General features: G+C 44.1%; 1 protein-coding gene across 1 annotated transcript; it reads left to right on the forward strand.

The window, feature by feature from the left end:
- Positions 1-1,791: 1,791 nt before the first annotated feature.
- On the forward strand, positions 1,792-23,729 carry YWHAB (tyrosine 3-monooxygenase/tryptophan 5-monooxygenase activation protein beta). Its single transcript, NM_174794.2, is given in 6 exon segments — positions 1,792-1,989; positions 16,762-17,064; positions 19,214-19,337; positions 20,451-20,614; positions 21,529-21,624; positions 21,914-23,729. Coding segments are annotated over 5 exon segments (741 nt in total). The 5' UTR covers positions 1,792-1,989; positions 16,762-16,764; the 3' UTR covers positions 21,971-23,729.
- Positions 23,730-23,733: the final 4 nt, after the last annotated feature.

Below are 23,733 nucleotides of genomic sequence, written 5' to 3' on the forward strand. Positions count from 1 at the left end.
TTGGAAAAGACTCTGATGCTGGGAGGGATTAGGGGCAAGAGGAAAAGGGGACGCCAGAGGATGAGATGGCTGGATGGCATCACTGACTCGATGGACGTGAGTCTGAGTGAACTCTGGGAGTTGGTGATGGACAGGGAGGCCTGGCGTGCTGCGATTCATGGGGTTGCAAAGAATCGGACACGACTGAGCGGCTGATCTGATCTGATCTGATCTGATAGTAAGGAGGTGCTGGCACAGATGCCTGTAGGACAGACACTGTAAATGTTGAAGGCAGTCTCAGGTCAGGTGGGTACCTTGGCACTTTGGCAAGTCCATGCCTGATCTAAACCAAGGACAATTATTCCTTGGTTTCAGCCAATTGTTGCCACACAGAAATGTGGACACAGGGTTTCCAGACAAAGGCAGAGATGCAGATTTTCCCTCACACAGATCTCTCTCAATCTTTAAAAAATGTTGGCAACTAACACCAATGGTTTAGAAAGACTGAAGCTAGCACATTGAGAGGATAAGGATCTGGGGATTTGGGATGGGGAAGAGACAGTAAGGAGAAGCTGAAAGATGAGGGCAGCTTCTGGAGAACCTCGACTGTCACATTCAAGGAGCTTATCGATTGTCTTCAAGGTCTGAGTGATCACCGAACACATTAAGAAAGAAGAGAAACCAATTAGAACGGGGTTTTTCAACAATCACTTTGGCAGTTGATGGGAGCAGGTCTGAGGGAAGGATGATGCATTAGAAGTTGATCATAACCTAAGTAAAGGTAAAGGAGAAATGACAAGGACTATTTACTTTGTTCTGTCTCCTACCAGCCTGTAAACTCCAAGACAGCAGGGCCCCTTCTGCCTTGTTCTTGCTTTGTTTCCAACATCAAACACAAAGCCTGCTTAATAAGTATTTGCTGAAAGAATGCATGACGGGGGAGTGGGGTGGGGGGAGTAGAGGTGAAGCATTTTGATGAACTGCCTTGGGAAGAGCTTAATGTTGATAAAGGGTGAGAGCAGTCATGGGGAGTAGGGGGCAGAGAAGGCCTGGCTCCTTTCGTTAAACTTCCTTTAAGGTCTTGAGTAGAAGGTATTCGGGAATCCCTGATAGCTCAGTTGGTAAAGAATCTGCCTGCAATACAGGAGGCCCTGGTTCAATTACTGGAGAAGGGAAAGGCTACCCACTCCAGTATTCTGGCCTGGAGAATTCCATGGGCTGTATAGCCTATGGGGTCGCAAAGAGTCGGACACCACTGAGCGACCATGGGCAGTCTGATTCCCGGTTTCCTCAGTCCACAAAATGACGCACCTTGAAGGACTGAAGGGAGGACTAAAGCAAAACTCTATGGATGAGCAATTGCAGTCCTTCCTTAAATCTAGTATTTCCAGAGCACGCAGCAATAGGGGGCTGACTTGCACCTCCGACCCCGTGACGACTCCTTTTGGGGAGGGGTGGGAACCAACGACCTCGGGCACTGGGCCTGGCCCCGGCGAGCTCCAAGCCTAAGCCTCAGGCCCGCCCAGCCCCAAGCCTCGCCCCGTCCCCCCAGTTTCCACACAGCCCCTTTCTAGAGCCCTCTCAGCCCCGCCTGCACTCCGCCCACCTCCTTCTTCCGCTCCCCGCCCCCATATCCGTCCCCCCCACGCCCGCCTCCTCTGCGCTCCAGGGTCAGACCCCCGCCCCTCCCCGGCCGCGGCACCCCTGCCCTCCGCTCTCCTCCCTCCTCCTTCGGGCGGCGCCCCTCTCGGGCGGCCGCGGCGACCCCGTGCCCCGCTCGCCCAATGAAGAGGCGGCGCAGGGGCGGGGCTCGAGCCGGAGCGGAAGTGGTGACCGGAGCGGAAGTGGAGCCGCCGCAGCCGCCGATTCCGGAGCCGGGGTAGCTGCCGCCGCCGCCGCCGCCGCCTCTGCAGCCGCCGCCGTCGCCGGAGGAGTGGGATTGGGGAGGAAGCGGTCACTGCGCCCGGAGCTCCCCTCGCAAGGTTCTCTGCCCCCTGCAGTCCTCCCACGGTGAGTGCGGCGCGGGGTCCGCCCGAGGCCCCCAGGGGCCCGAGCCCACAGCTCCCCCATCACTGGCAGCGGTGGCGGCGGCGAGGGCGACCTCCCGGGTGGGCTCCGGGGGCGGCGGCGCGCGGCCTTCTCGGCCTCGCGAGGCCGCCCGCAGCGCGGGCTCGGCCTCACCGCGGCCCCTCCCTGTTTCCGGGGCCGGGCCCGTCGTTCTGGGAGAGGCCCGGGCCGCCCTCGCCGCCCGCGGCCCTGCCCGGCGGGCGGGGTGCGGCTCCCCATACCAGGCGGGAAGGGACGAGGAGCCGTGGACTCCCGACTCTTCCTCACGACCCATCTTCGATCCCCGCGCGACCTCTCCCTGCACCTTGAGCGGCCAGATCCTACCCTTTCAGCTCGGTCACCCTCGTTTCTCGCTTTCCGGTTTTCAAAAATGAAAATGTAACCAAATGCAGGCGAGCTCTCAGGCCCAATTCCTCTGTTCGTTACCCGCCCGGGATCGGTAACAGGTTTAACCTTGGGAGAGAGCAAAGGGAAAACCCCCCTCCCACTTTGCAGTAAAGCCATTTCATCATCGTTCGCTGGTTTGGGAGCCGAGATTCCCTAGGAGGCACAGGGTTGAGATTTGTATCAAGAAAATGCATTTGTTGGAACTGGTTACTGAGTCAGGCCGGATCCCAGGAAAAAAATAAAATAATGTCTGAGGCTCAGAATCGGAATATTTTCCCAACGGCATTTACCGTCATTTAATGCCAGAGTCATTGTGTCCTCGCCCCAAATTCCCCATACTGTGTTAACACGGCTTTAGGGCTGAAATTTGCCTGGTGGTCTCCCTGGTGGTGGCGAAGGGGTGGGAGTGATTAAGACCCTTTTCTGCACAAAATGAGTGCATCTTTGTCTATTGCAAATGGAGAACTCTGTGTGTAATGGGGTTTTCAAAGGTGGCAGTATTGGTAAGACAGTTTGCCAATCTTTCTGTGAAAATTTTTGTCTCTTGTCCTTGCCATCACTGCTTTTCCCTTTAGTAAGGCTAGATCGCTTCAGGTTCTGATTTTACTTGCCCTGTGTGGGAGACAGGATTTGGCAAGATGCTATTATGAACATAGAACATCAGGCGGCCACAGGAGCCAAAACAGAAAGATGAAGCACTTGAAAGAATATGAAAAATTGTCTGCATTTCTCACTCTATCTCAATTGTTCATATGAAACCACACACAGACACAGCTCACAGAACTAGACACATGGGTACTCTGCTTTTTGCTTTTTCGTGTTAGAAATTTATGTATTAATATGTATTCTTGATTCTTGGTCATTTCCTTCTTGACTGTTTCCAGGGCACTCCATTTCTTATTTAGGAATGTGTCAGTTGCCTGAGCCCTCATTTTTTTAGGATCTATGTCCTTAGCACACATGGTGAGCATGAAACCTGTCATTTGCTGGACCCAAGTTAGAATTTTACAGGTGATCTTCATGGTGGAAGGCTAATCCAGTAGCAACTGCTGAACTATTTCCCTATTACCTCCTTTCAGTGAGATAAGAAACCCTTCACCTGTCTTACAGATGAAATCCTTCAGAGAAAGGAGATGATTTGGCCTAGACCACACACCTGGTTTCCAAGTTGAATATCCTTATTCATCAGTAGCAAATATTTATGGCCTGTCGGTCCCAGGAGTATGGCTCCTACCCTATAATCTTCTGTACATTTCCCATCAGGCAGTGCTTGTGTTAGGTTGGAGCCATTTTAGAATCAGAACTCTATAGATCGGGGAGGCAGCCTCCAGAGAGCCAGGCTGAGCACATTCCCATAATGCTAGTTCTTGAGGCAAAGTCTCCAGAGATTTGGGCCACTGCAAAAAGTGTGTTTTACCTATTTGGCTGGGGGTGTGGAAGCAGAAAGAGCACTGGACTCAGAGTCAGATAAATTCGATTCCACCCTTCCTTGCAGCATTTTCTAGTTGTGTGATCTTCAGTGTTCTGCTTAATCTCTGCTTCCTGGTTTCTCCATCTCCAGGCTTGTCAAGAGACCTTTTTACAAACTGTAAACTGTTATATATAAGCTTTTGTGTTTTAATCACAGAGTTCACTGTTAAGGCTTTTCCCCCCTTGGTTGCATTCTGATGAGACCCAATGCTACTTTGTATACATGTTGCTTTCCAAAAAAAAAAAAAAATTGGTAAGGTATTATGGAACTGGATTTGTGGAGCATCTTTAGTCTTTCTGAGTCAATTTTCTCATTGGTCAGTGCAAATGGTAATAGTCTTTGATGTATTATTGTGACCAACTCAGTAATTAAAATAAGGGTGTGAAATATACCTGATGTTTAATAAATGTTATTTGACTATATTCGTGAGTATACATATATATAGATAAGACACATGCATATGTGCTATAGCGCATAGGCACATAGAGTCCATCCAATGTTTACTCATCAACTGATGAGGCAGTATCAAGCTGTAGTAATAATAATAGCTGTTATTTATATGTGCCAAGCTTTGTTCTGAGCACTCTACACATATTAACTAAGTCTTCATAACAATCTATGACAAGTAAGTACTGCTAGCCCCATTTTAGTTGAGGAAACTGAGGCACAGAGAAGTTAAATAATTTTCCTGGAGGCACACACACTCAGCACTGGGTAAGTGCCAGAGCCAGGAATCAAACCCAGACAGTCGGACTCTAATGATAGATTTTCATGTGAACACCATGTAGTAGTTCATTTTTCTTTACATGTATCTTATTCAAGTAAGTGTGTTTGGACAAGAATTTTAGCTACTTTTGGAAATATAGTTTATTGTAGGGGGGAGAGGGGGAGTATATTTATTGTGGAATGCAGGAAAGATACTGCTGGTGTGCTTTAGGAAGGAAGCTTCTGAAAAATCCAGTTTTTCTAGTATTTGCTTCATACTAGGGGAAAAATTTATCAATTGTTTTATGGCACACTGATTTATCCAATCCTAGGTGGTTCTAATAGAATTTGGTCAGGACCAAATATCTATTAATATATATCCATAAGTAGAGAAAGAATTCTAAATTAGAACATCGTTTTGTGCTGCCTGCTCCTTCAGTGGCATCAAACTAAGACGTTTTCCTTTAAATGAGGGTACCTTAGAGAATGAACTAAAATTTACTTGTAAAGGGAATTTAAGTTCCTAGGTTCCTGTGTTTTTCTAGGGAGAGGTGACAGTTCTCACTAGCTAGGAGGCAAGAAATTGGTTGTATAATAGCAAGTTTTAAGTTTTAGAACCATCTTGGTCTCCCCACGAATAGAATCTAGTCTTCTGTCTGTGTCATGATGGACAGACTGACAGAGCTAGATTCCGAGGGAATTTTCTAAAGAGTCTACTTAGGGGGGACAAATGGACAAAAGCACTTTTGTTTTGTCACGTGTATGTTAAAGTCAACCATTCTTCTGCTTCCTCTGCTAAAAGGTATTCTAACATAAGCATAATTATGTGTTGCTGTTACATCGAGATGAATTGATTGATGGCCTCAAGATGAAGGCATTTCTAGCAGACTGTGGGTTAGTAAGGTGACTTTTTTTATAATCTGGCCAGCCCTCTGTTATGTAAGTTTTTTCCTGTACTGGTTAGTTTATTTTATTGTTTTCCCTGAGAGACCTAACAATAAAAGTTATTTCTGAATGGCCTTGACCTGGGCAGAGATTGGAGGAGACAATAAAGTTGAAGTGAGTCCTTGCCATTTGTTAGTTTGCCCACAAACCTCACCTTAAAGCCTGATGAGCTTTTGGCATATGCTGTTTGAACTGCTAGTTTGATTTTGATTTTTAAAGCTACATGAATTAAGGCCAGTTCTCAAACCTCACTGATAACTTTGTGTGATTCGTTGAAAAAGTGTTCTTTCTCTCTTTTTCCTTCAGTAATCATTCAGAATCATAATTGATCTTTAGGAGATGGTGCTACACAGAGGAAGGAGCATGTGCCAAGTACACCTGTGGGACCCTGGACAGGTTACTGGGACGGTGACGCCTACCCCTTAGGATACTTAAGATGAAAGGGGTGATACAACCCCCTGTTTTGCACATTGAGGCAGACCGTAGACGAGGGATATTTTGTTATTATTTACTAATCAGCTGCTGTGGCTTTTTGTATAGCTAATCATTTGGACTTCTGAAGAGAGGAGTCAAAGGGCTTTTGGAACTCAGTTTGAACCTATAAATAGAACAAGGGGTACCTGAGAAATGATTGGTCAGAAAGTGTACTGTGGTCTCCAGGTTGGAGCTGAGATGGCTCTTTTCAGAGAGCACTCTTAAGACAGCATATAAATGTACTCTGTGTTTTATAGGCCATATGTGGTCTGCTCACCTCTCTCCACATGGGAAATAGCAGCCTTGTTCACTTCTTTGAAAAACTGCATCACTTGGTCAGATGGTTTCACATGCATCGTGCCAGGCATCATGCCACGTGTTGGGCGCCAAGATGGAAGTCTGGATTCCCATCTTACACTCACGGTCCAGTGTGGGAGCCAACAAAGACATTCTCTAGATTCTGATAAATGCGATCTTAGAAGTAGGCATGGGTAAGTTAACATGTACCTTCCTCTTAAAAGTCTTGAAGAAAGCCATATGGATTGAAAAGAAATGAGGTGTGGAAGTAAGTGTCCCTTCACTGGCTGACCATTTATTGACTTCTGTGTGGAATATACTGTTGCTGCCATTTTAGTGCTTACGGAGACTCTGCTAAACGTTTTGCATCGTGAACTAATTTACCCCTTACAAGAACCCTCTAAGGTAGATTTGCTTATTTTATGCATGAGAAAACAGACTTCACAGAGGTCAGGTAACCTATGGAGTTGGAACTAGTAAATTGGACTGTGTTGTTCTATTGTGTTGGTGGACCCAGAGCTTTTGAACCCTATTCACATGGTTGACCAGTTGGTTATCTTTCTGAATCAGAATTAGCACATTAAAAAAATTTTATTTTATCTTACTGATCACTTCAAGCCAAGAGATCAGTTTATTGTCCTGTCTGCTATTGATTCACATTGTATGACCTTGGTATAACACCTTGATTGTTTTAAGTTTGATTCTGGCTAATTGGACATAATTAGCAGTGATATTCAACAACTGATATGAAAGAACAAATTTTGAAATAAAAGTGATATTTCTCTCCACAATTCAGTGTTGGCTGGATATCAGAGCTATTGCCTTTGTATTTTAGACATGCTGTGTTTAATTTTCTAACAAAGAGCCTGTAAGCGTGTGAATGGAATTAAATTTGTTACAGGACTCAGAATTTTGTGTGTAGAATGGCACACAGACCTGTTTTTAGAGTGGGTGTTTTTCAGTGAGTAGTTAAAATTCTTTAAGAGCCAGGAGTACTTCATTTTTTTCTGGGTAACACCCACCAAACACCTGGGCCCACTGGCGCTCTCAGTCCCTCCCACAGGCGCCTGGCATCTGTTTCTCCTTCAGCAGAGTGACTCCAGAACTGTGACTTTGACTTGATGGTGCTGTGGATGCTGTGTCTGGGATGGTACATCAGTGAATGCTATTCAGAATTCACTGTCAGTTCCTTACCCCATGGAACCTTCTAGCATAGATTTTTAGGGTGCTCCTGTCAGCTTCCTCTCCAAATTTCTTCTGTTGTTCATTTGCTAAGTCGGGTCCAACTCTTCATGACCGCATGGACTGCAGCACACACTCAGATTCGTGTCCTTTGGGTCAGTGATCTGGGATCTCCAGATTCTACTTTTTCTCATTTCCTCTCTGCTTTGGCCTGTGATTTCTTTTGCATCTAGAAACAAATGCATTTTATTCGTACATCTGTATTTCTTGTCTCTGCCTAGAACCCCCCTTTTCTCTCAGAACCCCTCCAACCCATAAAACCAGGAAGGACCCAGCCTCTTTAAAACTAAACTTCCTCCCTTTCTACCTGGTTGCTTCCTCAAGGAGATGCTTGTGTGCTCCCTTCTCATGTTCTACCCTGGGAGCTTCAGCTCTGAGGAGAGGACCATACTATACTGAACTCCAAAAAAGAGTTCTTGGAAATACTAGTAGTTCTTTCTTTTTTTATTTGCAGTTATTGCAACACATACTAAATTATGTACATTATGTTTTTGTGAAGTAACTTCAGAATAAGAGTATAGGCCTATTTATGAGCCTTCACTTTGGCCAGCACTGTCTAGGCATTTTTATGTACGTAATCTTTTTTGATAGCTTTTAATGTTTCCTTTTAACATGTGAGGAAACTGAGATTCGGAGACATTAATTTTAAAATCACCTGATTTCTCTTTAGAAGCCCAGATGTGTTGTGTGTAGGGCTTTCCTAGAAATAGATCCCATTCACATGGGTTTCATGCTGGAACTTCGGTAATCCTGTGAAGTGAAAGTCGTTCAGTCACGTCCTACTCTCCAGGCCAGAATACTGGAGTGGATAGCCTTTCTCTTCTCCAGGGGATCTTTCCAACCCACGGATCGAACCCAGGTCTCCCACATTGCAGGTGGATTCTTTACCAGCTGAGCCATCAGGGAAGCCCTCGGTAAGCCTGACACCTGATAATGGAATCCTCATTTTAAATTTCTAGCAAATTGCTAAACTCAAAACCTCAGAATTTTAGAATTGGGCATTTTCTTTTCCTTGAAAACAAAACATAGCTGAAAGCTAATACTTCTAAAACCCACATTCCATAAGGTCCTTTGCAGTTTTTTTTTTTTTTTTTTTTTTAATATTAGCAATGAATAGTCATTTTTATTTTTTTTCCTTTCTTATTCTTGGATGTCTCCTTCTGGCCACTGGAAAATGACTTCTCAGGATTCTGACCCAGGCTTTGTAAAAATAAAAAGGTCCCTTAGGCAAAGAATCCAGATAGAAGGGCTAGGTTGATTCATTTATACTTTTGTTTCAGCATTTACTGTCTATTTAGGTTTTCATTAGGGAAATCCTGTTGTTTCATGGGCACCTTTAGAATTATTCTTCATAATATTCTTTAGGGGACATTTTACAAAATGGAAGACTGTTGTAAACTCACCCCCCCCCCCCCTCATTATACCTCTTTAACAAATCTATGACATGAAATCCCTTCTTTTGATGGCCATGCGATCTTGCACCAACTGTGTCTTTTTAGCCATTCCCCTGTTGGCTACTTAAGACAGTTTCCCCTTCTTCACTAAGCAGTTGCTGGTTTAATCAGCCAGTGCTCCCCAGTCCTCTAAAGTGCAGCCTGCAGTGGCTGAGAAGAGATGGGGAAACCTATGCTTGAGACCTCTGCTCTGACATGTGTCAGCGGCTTCCTCTATCCACTCTGGTGTCTTGACTCTGCTTTAGTGCCAGGCAGGCCTGATGAGGAGACTGTGGTCTTTTAAGGCTTTTTAGGAGCAAATAAAGGCTCTCTTGCTAGTGTTTTCCTTGATGGGTCCTTGATTCAAAAGTCTCACCAGGGGAATGGTAGGTCCTGATATATAAACCATGACTACTGGCACCTGGGATTCCCTGGTGGCTCAGATGGTAAAGCATCTGCTTGCAATGCGGGAGACCCGGGTTTGATCCTTGGGTCGCGAAGATCCTCTGGAGAAAGAAATGGCAACCCACTCCAGTACTCCTGCCTGGAAAATTCCATGGATGGAGGAGCCTGGTGGGCTACAGTCCACGGGGTCGCAAAGAGTCAGACAGGACTGAGCAACTTCACTTCACTTTTGCTGGCACCTCCTAAGGAAATTAGAAACTAATGAATGAGAGTGTTACAGTTAACGAATGTGTCCCATTTTTCAGGACATTGAAGGGTGGAGTCTTATCTAGGAATGTGAACATTTTAACATACTCTTCCTGTACAAGATTAATCTAGACTTGTTTTTCCTTCTCATGGGTCCTTTATTTTTCTTTTTTTAATTCCAGGCTCACATTTGTGGGCCAACAGCGATGTATCGATACTATTAGAGGAATCACACTACTTCCAATTTGTTTTGCCCTGTGTACTTTTTTAAAAAAGATTTCCACATTTATTTAATTCCTCGTCTGTCTTTTTCACGGGCATAGCTATTCCGCACTGAGGAAGCTGCTGTTAGGGCAACAGTTCAGAAATTGGAAGACTGAGTTTGACTGAGCTGACAAGGCCGTGTACGTTTCATTGAAAGATGGGCATGAGAAGGGACAGAAATGATATGGACCTAACAGAAGCAGAAGATATTAAGGAGAGGTGGCAAGAATACACAGAAGAACTGTACAAAAAGATCTTAATGACCAAGATAACCACGATGGTGTGATCACTCACCTAGAGTCAGACATCCTGGAATGCAAAGTCAAATGCGCCTTAGGAAGCATCACCACGGACAAAGTTAGTGGAGGTGATGGAATTCTAGTTGAGCTGTTTCAAATCCTAAAAAATAATGCTGTGAAAAGTGCTGCACTCAATATGCCATCAAATTTGGAAAACTCAGCAGTGGTCACAGGACTGGAAAAGGTCAGTTTTCATTCCAGTCCCAAAGAAAGGCAATGCTAAAGAATGTTCAAGCTACCACACAGTTGCACTCACCTCACACGCCAGCAGAGTTTTGCTCAAATTTCTCCAAGCCAGGCTTCAACAGTACATGAACTGAGAACGTCCAGATATTCACGCTGGATTTAGAAAAGGCAGGGGAACCAGAGATCAAATTGCTAACATCCATTGGATCATAGAAAAAACAAGAGAGTTCCAGAAAAACATCTACTTCTGTTTTATTGACTATGCCAAAGCCTTTGACTGTGTGGATCATAGCAAACTGTAAAATTCTTCAAGAAATGGGAATACTAGACCACCTGACCTGTGTCCTGAGAAATCTGCATGCCGGTCAAGAAGCAACAGTTAGAACTGGACATGGGTCAATGGACTGGTTCCAAGTTGAGAAAGGAGTCCATCCAGGCTATATATTGTCACCCTGCTTATTTAACTTATTTGCAGAGTATATCATGTGAAATGCTGGGCTGGATGAAACACAAGCTGGAATCAAGATTGCTGGGAGAAATATCAGTAACCTCAGATATGTGGATGACACCACCCTTAAGGCAGAAAGCGAAGAGAAACTGAAGAGTCTCTTGATGAAAGTGAGAAAGGAGAGTGAAAAAGCTGGCTTAAAACTAAAATTCTAAGACCATGGCATCCAGTCCCATCACTTCATGGCAAATAGATGGGGAAACAATGGAAACAGTGTCAGACTTTATTGTTGGGGGCTCCAAAATCACTGCAGATGGTGACTGCAGCCGTGAAGTTAAAAGATGCTTGCTCCTTGGAAGAAAAGCCATGACCAACTTAGGTAGCATATTAAAAAGCAGACACATTACTTTGCCGACAAAGGTCCATCTAGGCAAAGTTATGTTTTTTCCAGTAGTCATGTATGGATGTGAGAATTGGACCATAAAGAAAGCTGAGCACTGAAGAATTGATGCTTTTGGACTTTGGTGTTGGAGAAGATTCTTGAGAGTCCCTTGGACGGCAAGGAGATCAAACCTAGTCGATCCTGAAGGAAATCAGTCCTGAATATTCATTGGAAAGACTAATGCTGAAGCTCCGGTAGTTTGGCCGCCTGATGTGAAGAACAAACTTACTGGAAAAGACGCTGATGCTGGGAAAGATTGAAGGCAGGAGAAGGGAATGACAGAGAAGGAAATGGTTGGATGGCATCACCGATTCGATGGACATGAGTTTGAGCAAGCTCCAGGAGTTGGTGATGGACAGGGAAGCCTGGCGTGCTGCAGTCCATGGGGTCTCAGAGTCAAACACAACCGAGAGACTGAACTGAACTGACAAGGCTGTGTGGCAGCCCCTGTTCTCACACAGGACTCTCTTCACACCACATACAAGTAGCCTCCCAGTAATGACTTGCTGAAAAAATTCACTGATACTTGAGTATTAGTTTTGTACTTGGCAGAGTTTTAGGCATTAGATGAGAAAGAAATGTGACGCTTTCCTTCGGAAGACATACATGCGACACACTGTACATGGTCCGCCACTCATCACCTGGACCGTAGAACATGTAGAATGGAGGCCAGAGGAGCGTGGACTATGTAAGAGGCTACGGTGTATTTGAATTCATAGTCCGGGTAGATCAGTGGGGACTAGGGTAGTCAGGGAAGGCTTTGTAGCCCTACATGGATGGATAGAGTTTGCCTCGGCAGGAAGTAATTTCAGACATGTTTAAGCCTGACATTTAAGGGTATTTGGTGATGTCCAGCCTTCGAGAAAGGTACATGTTGGAGAACAGTGGATGAAAAACAGGTACAGAGGATCCAAGTTATGAAAGACTTTGCAAGCCAGGTAGGAATTTCAGCTGGATGGAGTAGCCAGAAGAGAGTCATCAGAAGTTCTTGAGATGTCGTTCAGAGTTCTTAAGAGTCAGGGCATGACTGAGGGGGATTTTGGAGTCAGAAGCACATGGAGTGAGGTATGGATGTAATAGGGATCTAATGTGCTTGGGAAGAATAGGTGCTTTGAAGTACTTGAGAAGAGACAGAACTCTACCAGATTTGCCATTTTAGGATCTGTTCATTCATTCAGTGAAGATTTGTTCACGCTGATTCTCTGCAAGGTGCTGCGGGGGATGTGCCCTAAAGGGGTTTGTAGTGTGGGAGGGGACTTAAGGGATGTAGACAAATAATTTTAGTACCGAAAAAACGTGATAAGACATTAAAGAGAAGTGTGGATGAAACGCTTTGTGAGACTGTTTTCAGCTTAGAGCAGTCTGTCCAATAGACATAGAATGTGAGTCCCATGTAGCTTAAAATTATCTGGTAGCTACCTGTAAAATGTGAGGGGGGGGAGATGAAATTAACTTCAGTAATTAAAAAAACTCCATATATTCAAAACAGTACAATTTTAACATGTGGCCTGGGCAGTCTTATTAGACAGCTTAGGTTAAGCAGCTTAAGAAAGGTTTCATGGAGGCGGTGTCATTTGAGCCATGCTCAGATGAATTTTAAATGCAGAATAAATGGGAAAGGCTATTCCAGGTAGAGGGAGTGCTGGATGAGTGAAGACCAAAAAGCATGTGGAAGAAAACCATTTTGACAGAAGCACCTACTGTGTAGAAGGCCTATTTGGGCAAAAGTCTAGGAAGATAGCTGGGAAAGCCTACAAGGACTGCTTGGGAGGCAGTCTGACTTGACTGGCAGTAGTTGGGAACTTTAAAGAATTTTGAGCAGAGTGACTTGATCAGAGCTTTAAAATGGATCTGATAGCACATATGAAGGGGGTTAAAGAAAATGGAAGACTGAAGGCAGTGGGACTAGGGAGAGACGATGGATATAGGAGGTTTATTGGGATGCACAAATAGGAGCAGTTTCATTTCTCCCTTGTCTGCTGCCTTCCTCCAAACTGCTGGGTGTTGTGTAACCCATTTCCTGTTGAAATTGGTCTAGCTGCTTCACAATCCTTGTTATATAAGCACAAGTTATGTAAGCAGTAGGCATCAGACATTTAGCTATGGATTTTGTTTGTTGTAAGTTGGGGGTGGGGGTTGTAGGTAAGAAATTTTTAAATAGATGGGTACATTTTTTAAGGCATGCATTCAATTTTACCATATCATAATGGTTCTCTATCTCTAAGAGCTCTTGCAGGGATCCCAAAGAAGCCTGAAATAGTCGACTCCAAACCAGAAAGGCCACGTTTTATTTTGAGAAATAGGACGTGTACATTTGGGAGGTCTCAGGGAGTAGTCAGGATTCTTTGGAGAGGTATGGTTGAACTTTTAATGTTTGGGAAGAAAAGAAGTGGGGGGTGAGGGGACCTTAATTGAGGAGCCTAGTAGGCTGAAGAGTTTCACAGTATCCTTTAGCAGTGCTAATTGTATTTTTCTATTACTCTTTTGTAATAACTCCATGGGATGGCTTCACTTTGAATTGGCCTTGGCCAGGACTGTTATTAATTGGAATTGTTCCTGGGTAGAGTTGCACAGGTGCTGTTTATATACTAAGTAACTTCTAACTGAATTAGTCTACAGACTGGAAAATTTCTAAGAAGTTTATTAAAAGTTGGCTTCCCTTTGCCTCTTACCTTTAGGGAACATCAAGTAGGGTTGTCTAATGGTGAAGATAGTATCCTGGTCAGAAAGATATCATAATCAAGAAAGCTATATGGAGAAAGTATGTAATTTTAAGAGGATGACTAGTGTACCTGTGATGCATGTGTATCAGAGTAGACTAAGTTGTGTTGCCGTAACAAACAGCCCCAGTGTCTAAATGGCCTCAGCCAACAAAGGTTTATTTCCTTTTCGCCCTGCGTGTCCACTGCGGGCCTGCAGGAGTCTCTGCACTACTCAGTCACTCGGGGACTCAGGCTGTAGAAACTGCTGTTTTGTGACAGCACCATCTAGGTGACGTGGCTGCTGTAAGAGAAGAGAGCCTCGCGGGGCTTTTTGCAGTTTCAGCACCTGGAAGTAGCATCATTTATCCTTATTGAACAGAATGAACCATATGACCCCTCCTAAGTGCAGAGGGGTTGCTGGGAGATGTAGGTGAGCAGATGGATTATTATCTCTGCTGTAGGTTCATTCTAGTGATGTGGGTGAAGATGTCAGACAGGTCAAGGTGAGACTTGCCTTAGAGTGTAAGATTCGAGTCAGCAAGCCTTACATAGGACACAACTCTTAATATGATTTCGATAAAAAGAGGTGGGAAGAAAACTCACAATTCTGAACTGGAGCACCAACTCTTTCTAAATTGTCTAGATTTAGGGTGTATCTTAAATTTTTCCTTCATTTAATAAGACATTTTCATGTGGTAGAATCTTGCCTGTAGAATTTTTCTCTTGAAAATACAGAAATGGCTGTGAAGGCAAAACCAGAGTCTTGTGATGTGATGGATAAAGTAATGAGAGCATTTGTTTAAAAAATACTGGTATTCCCACTACTGTTATAAAATACTATTAAGTAGTATTTTATTTTTTTTCCACCTCAAGATATTAGTGTATTTTAACTCTGTGGCATAGGTGAATACAATTGAAATTTAAACCAGCAGTACATAAAACTATCTCTTATTGGTTAATAAATATTGTTTTTAGCTACATGTTATCCAAAAATTATTGCATTATATTAATGGTGGCTATTTTTGCCTTGTTTTTTTTGTGTGTTTTTTTTGGCCTTGCCTTGAGGCTTGCGGGATCTTAGTTCCCCAAGCAGGGATCAAATCCACGCCCTTGGCAGTGAGAGAGCAGAGTCCTAACCACTGGGCCCCCAGGGAATTCCCGTAATGGTGATAAGTATAGTTGGGAATTGACTGAGGTGAGGTGAATCATTTTAAGAAGTATTCACTGGTTGCTGTATAGAGGGTTTGAGAAAATGAAAAGCTGAAATCACCAAGATTTTTGTCTGTTTCAGGAAAAGTTTTAAACAAACTCAATTACGGTTCACAGCTCGTTGCTGCGCGTCTTGGTGAATACACCCAGGTCTCTCACAGTCTATACGGTGTACAGAGTCAGTGCCTGGTATTTGTATATAATGCTTTTGACCAGGGGTCCCTGACCTCCAGGCTGTGGACTGGGACCTCCTGTCAGATCAGCAGTGGCGTCAGGTTAGAAATAGAGTGCACGATAACCGTAATGTGCTTGAATCATCTTGAAACCATCCCAGCCCCACCCCCAGTTGGTGGAAAAATTGTCTTCCACGAAATCAGTTCCTGGTGCCAGAAAGGTTGGGGACCGCTGCCCTGGGCGTTCCACGGTGCCTTCACACAGGTGAGGCCACTTGCGCCTCACAGCGGCCCCCAGAGAGTTGGCAGTGTTCTTCCTCTCCAGTTAGCAAACGGAAGTTCTCAGAAGCTGAGTGATTTGACCAAGGTTGTGTTTCTTGTAAGTAGCTGAGCTGGTGCAAGGTTGAGCCAAATCTGCTCTCGTGGACAGTGTGTCCTTGGACCAAAGTTAGCACTTGGCAGAAGATGGGCTAAAAATGGCTGGTATGTTTAAGGTACCTACCACTTGATGGGCACTGCCAAATATAACAGTCAGAGTCCTATCTTTTGCTTTAAGGTTGATGAAACAATCATCACATTGTGTTTTTCCCTGTAGTATGGGGAAAAACAGATTTGGTGAAAACCAGATATTCCAGATATTTCTTGAAAGAAGAAAAGGCTGTATGTTTAACATAAGCTTCTAAAGAATTGAGCCATCTCTGGCATTGAGGAGGCAGATTAGGAAAGTGGAGGAAAACAGGTCAAGAGATAGATGTGCGTTTGAGTTCTGGCTCTCTGCTCTCTCCTGGCTGTGCTGCCCTGGACACAGCAGTTGGCGCCTCTGAACCTATACTTCTTCACCTCGTGGAGGGGGAAGGGAGTATTGGAAACAGATCTCCCTGTATGTAGGACTGCTGCGAAGGTTAAATGGCTAAAAAGTAAAAACACCTTTTTAGCAAAGTTCCCGGAGAAGGCAATGGCACCCCACTCCAGTACTCTTGCCTGGAAAATCCCATGGACGGAGGAGCCTGGTAGGCTGCAGTCCATGGGGTCGCTAAGAGTCGGACACGACTGAGCAACTTCACTTTCACTTTTCACTTACATGCATTGGAGAAGGAAATGGCAACCCACTCCAGTGTTCTTGCCTGGAGAATCCCATGGACGGGGAAGCCTGGTGGGCTGCCGTCTATGGTGTCACACAGAGACACGACTGACGTGACTTAGCAGCAGCAGCAGCAAAGTTCCTAACCCGGTGGGTGCTCCTGCTCAGTATTACTGGAGACATTTGGAAATAGACATTTCCCATTTAGCTGTGTTTCCTCCCAGATGGGTTGGAAGGAGATTGGCACATATGCGCCTCCTGGGCCTTGAAGCCTGATGTTCACTTTCTCTCTCCCTCTCGTTTTAGGGAATGACCATGGATAAAAGTGAGCTGGTACAGAAAGCCAAGCTCGCCGAGCAGGCCGAGCGCTACGATGACATGGCTGCGGCCATGAAGGCGGTCACAGAGCAGGGGCACGAGCTCTCCAACGAGGAGAGAAACCTGCTGTCCGTCGCCTACAAGAATGTGGTCGGCGCCCGCCGTTCGTCCTGGCGTGTCATCTCCAGCATCGAACAGAAAACTGAGAGGAACGAGAAGAAGCAGCAGATGGGCAAAGAGTACCGCGAGAAGATCGAGGCCGAGCTGCAGGACATCTGCAATGACGTGCTGGTAAGAGGCCAGTGTTCCTATTCTAAAGAACACCTCCTAATAGTATTCATTTCATGAACAAATGCCAGCTCTCAAATAGCTTTTGAGAGAAAGGTGTCTGAATATACTGGGAAGCTGCAAACCATTTGCAACTAAGTTTTAAGCACACGATGTGATTTTTTTTTTTTCCCCTCAGCTCCTAACCTGATCAGAGGTTGCTTGTCACTTGTGGGATATTTTCCTCTCTCTTCCAAAGAACTCTGGAAAACGGGAACGTTTGCTTAACATCCCTCCATCTTTTCTTTAGAAATTGAGGGCAGAGAGGCTGTTCTCTGTGTTAGTCTGACGGCGGTGTCCTCTCCAGGAGGGGAGAGGGGAGCCAAAAGCTGACCTCTCTCTCAGCTGCTCCCTGGTCCCTGCACAATGGTAGTTTTGTACGTTAGCCCTGTCCATCAGTTTGGGCCTTCCTTCCAAAGGCAAATCACAAGTGGTGTGGGGATTTTTCCCTTGCCGTGATTCGTATGAACCTGAGTTGGACCACGGATTCCTCGCTGCTTTCCCTCGAGCCATCAACTGGGGGTGGGTGGGAGGGCCTCATACCGTAGAGCAGATCATGATCATGCTGTCTTTCCCTCACGTCCTGAGCCCACTGGGAACTTTCTTTTTCTTCCAGGTGAAATCAGGTAAAAATGAGTGGTGAGGGCTGCTTTGAAGGGAAAAGGGATTCACACTTGTGGATCTACCTGCTCCCCTGCTGGCTGCCTTTCTGAGTTACTGCCCTTGACACCTTTCTTTTGAAAACTAGTACAGAGCTTGTTAGCCATCAGGCAGGACTCTTCATGCGTAATCCATAAGGAGTCGCACCCTATTTGTCTGCACAGATTATTAAAACGACTACCCCCCACCCCCCGCATCCTCTCACTTTGATTGATTCGGTCCCCCTTACTGCTAAGCTTTTGCATCAAGCTGCTGTTTAATTTTTTTTTTGTTAGACTCGTGGTGTAAGAGTGGCTAAATTTGTTGCCTGTTGGTCATTTGGGGGTTTGTTAATGGTGCGCTAATTCCCGAATGTTAGGTACATCTGATACTCAGATGAAGTATGGCATGCACTCCCAAGGCAAGAAAGTTCCCTAATTCCTGAACGGTAGACCAGCTTTTACGAGCATCTGAAAGAATGTGAAGAAAAGCATGGTACTTACTGCCTCTTAACCAGTTTTTCAGGATGCCACATTCTAAAACAACTCTTCGAAAATATTGCTCTGTATACGAAGCGTGGACTCCTTCACAACTGCTTTTGTTGTAAGCATAAATGTTTAAAGGAATTTATTATTAATAATAGTCTTAGCTACTTTTGGAGTGCTTACTAGTGCCAGGCGGCGTCTTAAGCACTCTGTGAACATTGGCTCATTTATCCTCGTAACCGCACTAGGAGATGGCTGTTGGGCTTCCCCTTGTGTAGCTGAGGAGACAGGATCAGGGCAGTCAGGTCCTTTGTCCAGGGTCATACAGATGGTGAGCAGCAGAGGAGGGATTTTTACCCGGGTCTGAGCGATTCTAACGTTAGTTCTTGGAATTTCTCCCTACTATCACCCTTTTTCTTCTGAAGTGGAAAGATTTTTTTTTCTTTAATTACAGAATTAATACGATTTTTTTTTTAAAGCACAAGGCAGAAGAGTATAAATAAGAAAATTTAAAAATCACTTCTAAAATACTATTACCTAGAGAACCATTGTTAACATCTTGATAAATATCCTTCTAGATTTTTCCCTTAGGTATTTATATGCATGTGCATATATCTTTTAATATTAAAATAGGATTCACTTGGTGTTTATTATCCGTTTTTGTTTTTCCCCACTCAGACTTCTTTTGGAGAGCCTTTCCACATAATCAGTGTGGTTCTGCATCATCATTTTTAAAGCCTGTGTAGCATGCCATTGTATGGCTGTACTTTAACCCTTTACTGGACCGTCAAAGTGGATTTTAACGGATACTGGCATCTGTTATGACCTGGGCTAAAAACTATTTAAAAACTTTGGATGAAAATCATGTATTTTGCAATTACCACCCCCCCAATTATTTAGAAGTGGTAGTATCTCAAATCTCAAACATAGTTTTAACATCTTGTAAGTAATATTTCCCGATTCTTAACAGAATGTGGGTCATTTTTTAGGAGCTGTTGGATAAATACCTTATTCCCAATGCTACACAACCAGAAAGTAAGGTGTTCTACTTGAAAATGAAAGGCGATTATTTTAGATATCTTTCTGAGGTGGCTTCTGGAGACAATAAACAAAGTAAGTAACTTTTTTTTCTTTTCTTTCTGTCTTCTCTTTTTTTTTGAGGAATTTGACCAGTAGCAGAGACCGTCTTCATAATAATTTTGAGTTTTGCTTGGTCTGTAGTCAGAGTTAAAGACCACAGCGTTGTGCTGACCAGTGACAGACAGGGTCCTGTGTGCTGTGTGTGTGCTCAGCTGCTCTGTCATGTCTGACTCTTTGTGACGCTGTGGACTGTAGCCCGCCAGGCTCCTCTGTCCATGGGATTTTTCAGGCAAGAATACTGGAGTGGGTTGCCATTTCCTCCTCCAGGGGATCTTCCTGACCCAGGGATCGAACCTGGGTCTCTTGTGTCTCCTGCATTAATTAGCAGGGAGGTTCTTACTACTAGTGGGAAGTGTAGTTCTTTACTACACCTGGGAAGCTCCTGAACAGGGTCATGGGGTTGACAGATACATCTAAGGGACAAGTATGGGGGTATTAAAAGTCTGGTGCAGTAGTGCACTGAAAAAGATCTTTATTTTAAGGATTGTTTGGTAGCTGTCTTAGATGTGAAACTTTAAAATGTTTGATAGAGTAAAACTGCCATGGTGAAGAGAGATGCATTTCTTTTGTCATATACATGTGTTAGTGTAATGGTGGTTGTGGCTCTGCTTTATTAAGTGCCTCCTATGTGTGTCATTTATTTCTTACACAACTCTAGGAGTGTAGGTAGGAGTCTTCTGTCCTTTTTTTCTGTTAAGGACACCAGGACTCACAGAGGTTTTCATTCAGTCCAAACCACACAATTAAGAGTTGGGAATTCATTCCAGTTTTGCGTCTTGACTCTGAAGTCCACAATCTTTCCATTAGAGCACATTGCTTTCCATGTTCCATGTTGTTCAGGGTTATTCCTGTATTTCCTAACTGCTTTTGTAGACTTTGTCATCATTGTCTTTGTTTTCCCTCAAAGCATTTCATACAGTACTCAGATTAGAGTACATGTTTAACAGATGATTATTAATCGGATAGTAGAGACATTTGATAGCACATTTGCTCCAGCCGAGTTTGGCAAAATAATTTGGTAGTGGATCCAGCGTACAATGCAACCTTACGTAAGACCCACCCTTTCATGTTTTTTCTTTCTTATAGCCACTGTGTCGAACTCCCAGCAGGCTTACCAAGAAGCATTTGAAATTAGTAAGAAAGAAATGCAGCCTACACACCCCATTCGACTGGGGCTGGCACTTAATTTCTCCGTCTTTTATTATGAGATTCTAAACTCTCCTGAAAAGGCTTGCAGCCTGGCAAAAACGGTGAGAAAGACCTTCTGGGGTTTCTGATAGTAAAAATGCTCATGTCTAGAACCTTGTTTTAAAATTACCCAAATGTAACTCATTGTTTTGGACTTATTTGTGAAGATTTTTCTGGGGGTAGGAGAAACCCATCTGTATTGACTCCATGTTTTATGGAGTCAGTACAGATCTGTTACTTCTTGACGACTTCTCAGTGCCTATGCTGATTGGCGTTTGAGTTCAGTTTCTCTTTTGGGGTGAGGTTGTAGACAGTCCAGGGAGGAGGCAGCTTGTTGCTCTCATCACGCTCTGGGCTGTAGACCTCGGCTCCTCAGTGTCGTCTTTTTACTGAGGCTGGAGGTTATGGCAGGAGGTGTAGAGAAGGAAGTCAGATCTTGTTTCTTTGTGTCCTGAATTACGTCTTGTCTTCTTTGGGTAGAAAACTGCCTTTTCTACGTGTTTTTGTCATCTTTGAATATGCACAGTCCTTGAACATTTTTTTAATTGGTAAAAACTGTGTGAAACGAATGCCCAGAGTTCCATCACTTAATTGAAGTTCGGATTTAGTGATGTGAACTTCTAGTCTCCATTTATCTCCTGTATCTAAACCTTTTGTTTTTCTGCTTAATGAAAAAGGGGGAGGGATTACTAGAAATGTCTTTGGTAATTCAAATATCATGTGAATTCCTTTAGGATGAGTAATACTTGTTGACTTGATAGGTAGAGTAAAGTTCTTAGCTAGGAATTTTTGTCATGGTTGGTTGATGCTTTAGAAGCCAGTATCACATGTTTACTGACAGGACTAGCAAGCAAGGTAACAATAACCTAGGTTCCCCAAGAATACTGTACAGGAAGAAAAATGGTAGCAGGAAGAAAACGGGGCTAAACTAGTTCAAGGAACCTGTGACATCTTAGCTAAAGGCTCTTTGTTTCAGGCGTTTGATGAGGCGATTGCTGAATTGGACACACTGAATGAAGAGTCTTACAAAGACAGCACCCTGATTATGCAGCTGCTTAGGGACAATCTCACTGTAAGTACTGCCCATTCCGTGACTGCTTCCAGTGGGTGGGGCTTATGGCTTGTTCCTGTTCCTCTGCCTCCTAGCCTGAGACTCGGGACAGGATTTGTGCCCTGTACGTGTAATTAATTTTTTTAATTGATTATAAGCACCTGCTGAAATTTTGACCTTTGCCATCACTGTCTGCAGTCATATGAGAAGAATTATAAGCAGTTGAGATGAGGTGATACAGAGTGGGCCACCTCCCCGCGGAAAGTTCTAAGAGCCCTACTTTGTTTATAGCTCTGTTTTTCTCTTGCAGCTGTGGACGTCGGAAAACCAGGGAGACGAAGGAGATGCTGGGGAGGGAGAGAACTAATGTCTACCGTGCTTTGTGATCTCTTGAGTGGCACTCTGTACCCTCCACATATATCCCTTTGTGCGATAAAAAAAAAAGAAACGTACGTCGACTTTCAATTTTTCACAGCCTCAGCCTAGCAAAAATGGTCCATGGGATGAACAGCTGGTATTTGTATCTAAAATTCAGATTGGTCACATAAATGCCACGGCATTCTGAAGTTTTGATCTTGATTAACATTGACAGGATTACTGTGTGTTTCATTTAAAAAAAAAACAAACAAAAACTGAACACTGTGATTATGGAGTTTTGTAATTTAGCAGAACTCTTACTGGTAGGAAAAAAAAAAATAGACCTGAATTATGTGTAACTTTTTGGAAAGTTAAATTTGATTCAAAACAGTTGTCCCTGAAATACAGTTCCATTGTAAAGTTGTACAGAAAGTTATAGATTCTATTGTGACACTGGGACTTGGAGTGGGTCACCTCTCATTTGGCATTCGAGTTTCACAGTAATTTCTAGTGATTCTGCCCATTCTGATCAGGGCTTTTAGACACTTGGTATGTTGGGGCTTGTTGCCACTGAAAAGCTCGTGACCACAGACGGCCACAGTGTCTTCCTCCAAGGAAACTCGAAGCCAGAAAAGAACATTCTTGGTCGAGATAACTGGGTTATGACAGCATGCAAAGGTCCACTGCTCATAGACCACCTGTGACTCCAGCCCCTTCCCCTATAGCAGCATGTTTAGTGATTGGCAACTTGTGCTTAGGAAGTGGAATCTGTTTTCCCTTTAACCATGAGCTCAAGATGGAAAAAAAAAAAAAGCCGTGTATCTTATGAATGGCCTTATCTGTTTCCTGGGTACTACCTTTAAGAATAACGCTCTGCAGAGATTGTCTTTCACTTGAGGAGTAAGTACTCAGTGTTTGGGTTCTTCCTAGCTCGGGGCTTTAAAATTTTGAAATCTAAACATTCTTTCCCACAGTCCTTTTTGACTGTTGACTTTAGTCTTCTCTAAATTTCTGTCCTTCTGCTTCCTTACATTTTTTTCTTTGTGCATTCTCTCTCTCTATGCCTTTTGTTCATGGTTTAGTACTAGATGGGCAGGGACAGGGGGTCCACAAGGGGGTGAGGGATGTTCGCGAGCACTTTGGTGAGCCAGCGTTGCTTCAGCGAGTTGAAAAGAGCTTCCCACATTTCAGCTCTGTCTTCCTCCAGTTCTCAGCACGGTGGTTGCTCTTCAGTCACACCAAGATCTGACTCCAAAAAGTATTTTTAAATAGCCATGGTTTCTCTTTATATTGCAGCCAACCCTGATAATGCTTGTTAGCACCTGTCACCAGCTCTCCCAAGGGTACCCATCCCGTCAGGTTCACAGACAAATGTCAGGGAAGTTGCATGAACACTGCGATGGGAGAGTCAGGAATAGCCCGGCCTGCCAGTCTCAGTCTCCACCTTCCTCCCCGAACATTCCACGTAGCTGTAGTGTCCCATCTGTTTGTCCATCTGCTGAAATAAGAAATATTCATGCACTGATTTCAAAAAACCAAAAGGAAAAAAAGAAAAAAAAAAACCTCTCTCCTTTCTAGCTGAACAGAAACGTGCAGTTAATACTTGCCGCTTGGACATGCAGTAGTGAATGTGGAACGAGCCTGTCTGTATATCTGGTAGCTCTCTCGCTTTGTTTTTCCTCACCAGTATTCTGCCTCACGTTTGCTTCTGTGATGGTTATATTGCCTAGCAAGCACACCCGTGGTTGTGAAAATAGTATAGCAAAAAAGAAA

Source organism: Bos taurus, chromosome 13, assembly GCF_002263795.3.
Source record: "Bos taurus isolate L1 Dominette 01449 registration number 42190680 breed Hereford chromosome 13, ARS-UCD2.0, whole genome shotgun sequence".
Classification (NCBI taxonomy): Eukaryota; Metazoa; Chordata; class Mammalia; order Artiodactyla; family Bovidae; genus Bos; species Bos taurus.